Source organism: Crocuta crocuta, unplaced genomic scaffold (assembly GCF_008692635.1).
Source record: "Crocuta crocuta isolate KB4526 unplaced genomic scaffold, BGI_CrCroc_1.0 scaffold675, whole genome shotgun sequence".
NCBI classification, from domain to species: Eukaryota; Metazoa; Chordata; class Mammalia; order Carnivora; family Hyaenidae; genus Crocuta; species Crocuta crocuta.
Window position 1 is genome coordinate 590,816 of NW_027528796.1, and position 2,003 is coordinate 592,818.

Here is a 2,003-nt window from a genome sequence, read left to right on the forward strand (position 1 = left end):
CGGAGGCCCCCCCGCCGGGCCCCCCAGCCTGGGGAGAGAGCGAGCCTGAGCCGGGCCTTCTGGGCCGCAGGAGGGGCCAGCCGGGCGGCGCTCACGGCTCAGACGCGCCGAGCGGGAGGCTCCCCTGGGGCGCGGTGTCCTGAGCGTCGGGCCCCGTCCTCTGGAGCGCGCAGGTGTGGCGGGAANGCGGCCGCTCCCGGTCCACCCCCTGGGGGGTGCGCGTCGTGGTCAGGTTCGGAAAAGCCACGGGGCTCTGCAGATGGCTCTGCTATCGCGTGTCGCAGGGGTGAAAGAGCAAGAGTGTGGAAGGGGCGGGGGTCTGCGCCCCCCCGTCAGGCGGAGGGTCCCCGGCGCCGAGGCCCAGCCTGACTCTGACGCAGGCCCCCTCACTGGGTCTCTCAGTGTCAGACGCGTCGGACGGTAGCGGCTGGCAGGGTGCTCTGAATGGGGAGACGCACGTGCGCTGTTCAGGGGACAGAGCTGCTGGAGGAGACAGACCGGAAGCGGGTGGACGGCAGGGTGGTCTGTGCCCGGCACCATCGGGAAGGCAGTTAAAAACAGGACCTCCTGCCCACCCTGCACCTCTCCACAGTCCTAGGGAAGTTTTATCACCAAGTGAACAGTGAGCCAGCCCGCAATGCGGCGGCGGCCAAGACAGCCAGGCGGACGGGACCCTCACAGGGGTAACACGCGTGTTGTCGAGTCACGTGGGTCACACGTGTTGTCCAGTCACACGGGTCATATTCGTGTTGTCGAGTCACGTGGGTCACATGCATGTTGTCAAGTCACACGGGTCACACGTGTTGTCGAGTCACATAGGTTTCACATGTGTTGTGAGTCACCCCACACCCCGCCCATGGGAGGTGAGGGGACACGCCTGGCCTATCCTGACGCACCTGGTCAGAGGGGCGGGCCCTCTGGTGGGCAAGGCTCACCCTGACCCAGGTGCCTGGGCAGAATCCTCTGGTGGGCGTGGGGTGGGGACAAGACACAGGCCTGGGCTGTAAAACAAGCTTTTACAGACATTTCTGTCCACCTCAAAGGGACAGAGATGACTTAGGATCACAGTTTTCTCGGATTGCTCTACAGGAAGAGTCTCTTTCCTGTTTGGTGAAAGAAAAGTCTAACTTTTCTTTTGCATTTGTATTTGCCCTCACAGTGCGGGGCGGGGAGGCAGCACTGGGGAGGCCCCGCACCTCCATCGTGCTGGGGGCCCTTTGGGAGCCCAAACATGCAGCGGCTGCATTTGGGTCGGTCCTTTCCCCAAAGTAGGTCCTGGGGCCCGGGCAGGAGGAAGGCAGGCGGCGCCTGACAGTCCGTGTCCTGGGCCCCCCAGCCTGGCTCACGGCCCCCACTCCTCACAGAGATCCAGAGCTTCTCCAGCGCCGAGAAGGACGGGCGCATTGTCGGGGAGATCGCCTTTCAGCTGGACCGGCGCATCCTGGCCTTTGTCTTCCCGGGGGTGACCAGGCTGTACGGCTTCACCGTGTCCAACATCCCTGAGAAGATCAAGCAGGTGTGCCTCTCCGCCCCAGGGTCCCCTCCCTGCCCCAGTTCCCTTTCTACTGCAGGGCGCCCTCCCAGCCCTGGGTCCTCCCACTGCCTGGAGGTCCCCCCCACCCTCCCCAGGCCCCCCTTGCTGCCCCATCACGTGGCACCCACACAGCTGTAGGCCTGGGCAGGGCTGAGGAGTGTCTGAGGCCCACGGGTGCCCGGCTTCCTGAGTTGCTCTCACCCAGCGGCCCTGTGGCCTGGCGCAGTCTCAGGAGTGGCTCACCGGGCCACAGAGCACTGCCCGTCCCCTCCTCTGTGCTAGGGGTGGAGCCCCCTCCCCGCTCCCCTCCGCTGCTGGGAACTTGGGAGACGCCGCCGGGTCCTCTGGCTCTGGACCTGGGTGCCCCTCTGGGCAGCTTCCTTCACGGAAATGTGACCGCTGTCCCCACCTTGGCCTTGGGTCTTGGTCCCCCCGCCCCCACCCACGCCTGCCCTGTGCCTTCCCGCCC

The 2,003-nt window shown here is 65.9% G+C and overlaps 1 protein-coding gene across 2 annotated transcripts in view; it reads left to right on the forward strand.

Annotated features, from left to right (window-relative positions):
* SPATC1L (spermatogenesis and centriole associated 1 like) overlaps positions 1–1,977 on the forward strand; it is a 13,111-nt gene extending 11,134 nt beyond the window's left edge. For both annotated transcript variants that reach the window (XM_077755385.1, XM_077755387.1), the window contains one exon: positions 1,365–1,977. In XM_077755385.1, coding sequence (XP_077611511.1) covers positions 1,365–1,672 — 308 coding nt within the window. In that variant the 3' untranslated portion in view covers positions 1,673–1,977. The remainder of the gene's footprint in view (positions 1–1,364) is intronic.
* The last annotated feature ends 26 nt before the right edge of the window (positions 1,978–2,003 follow it).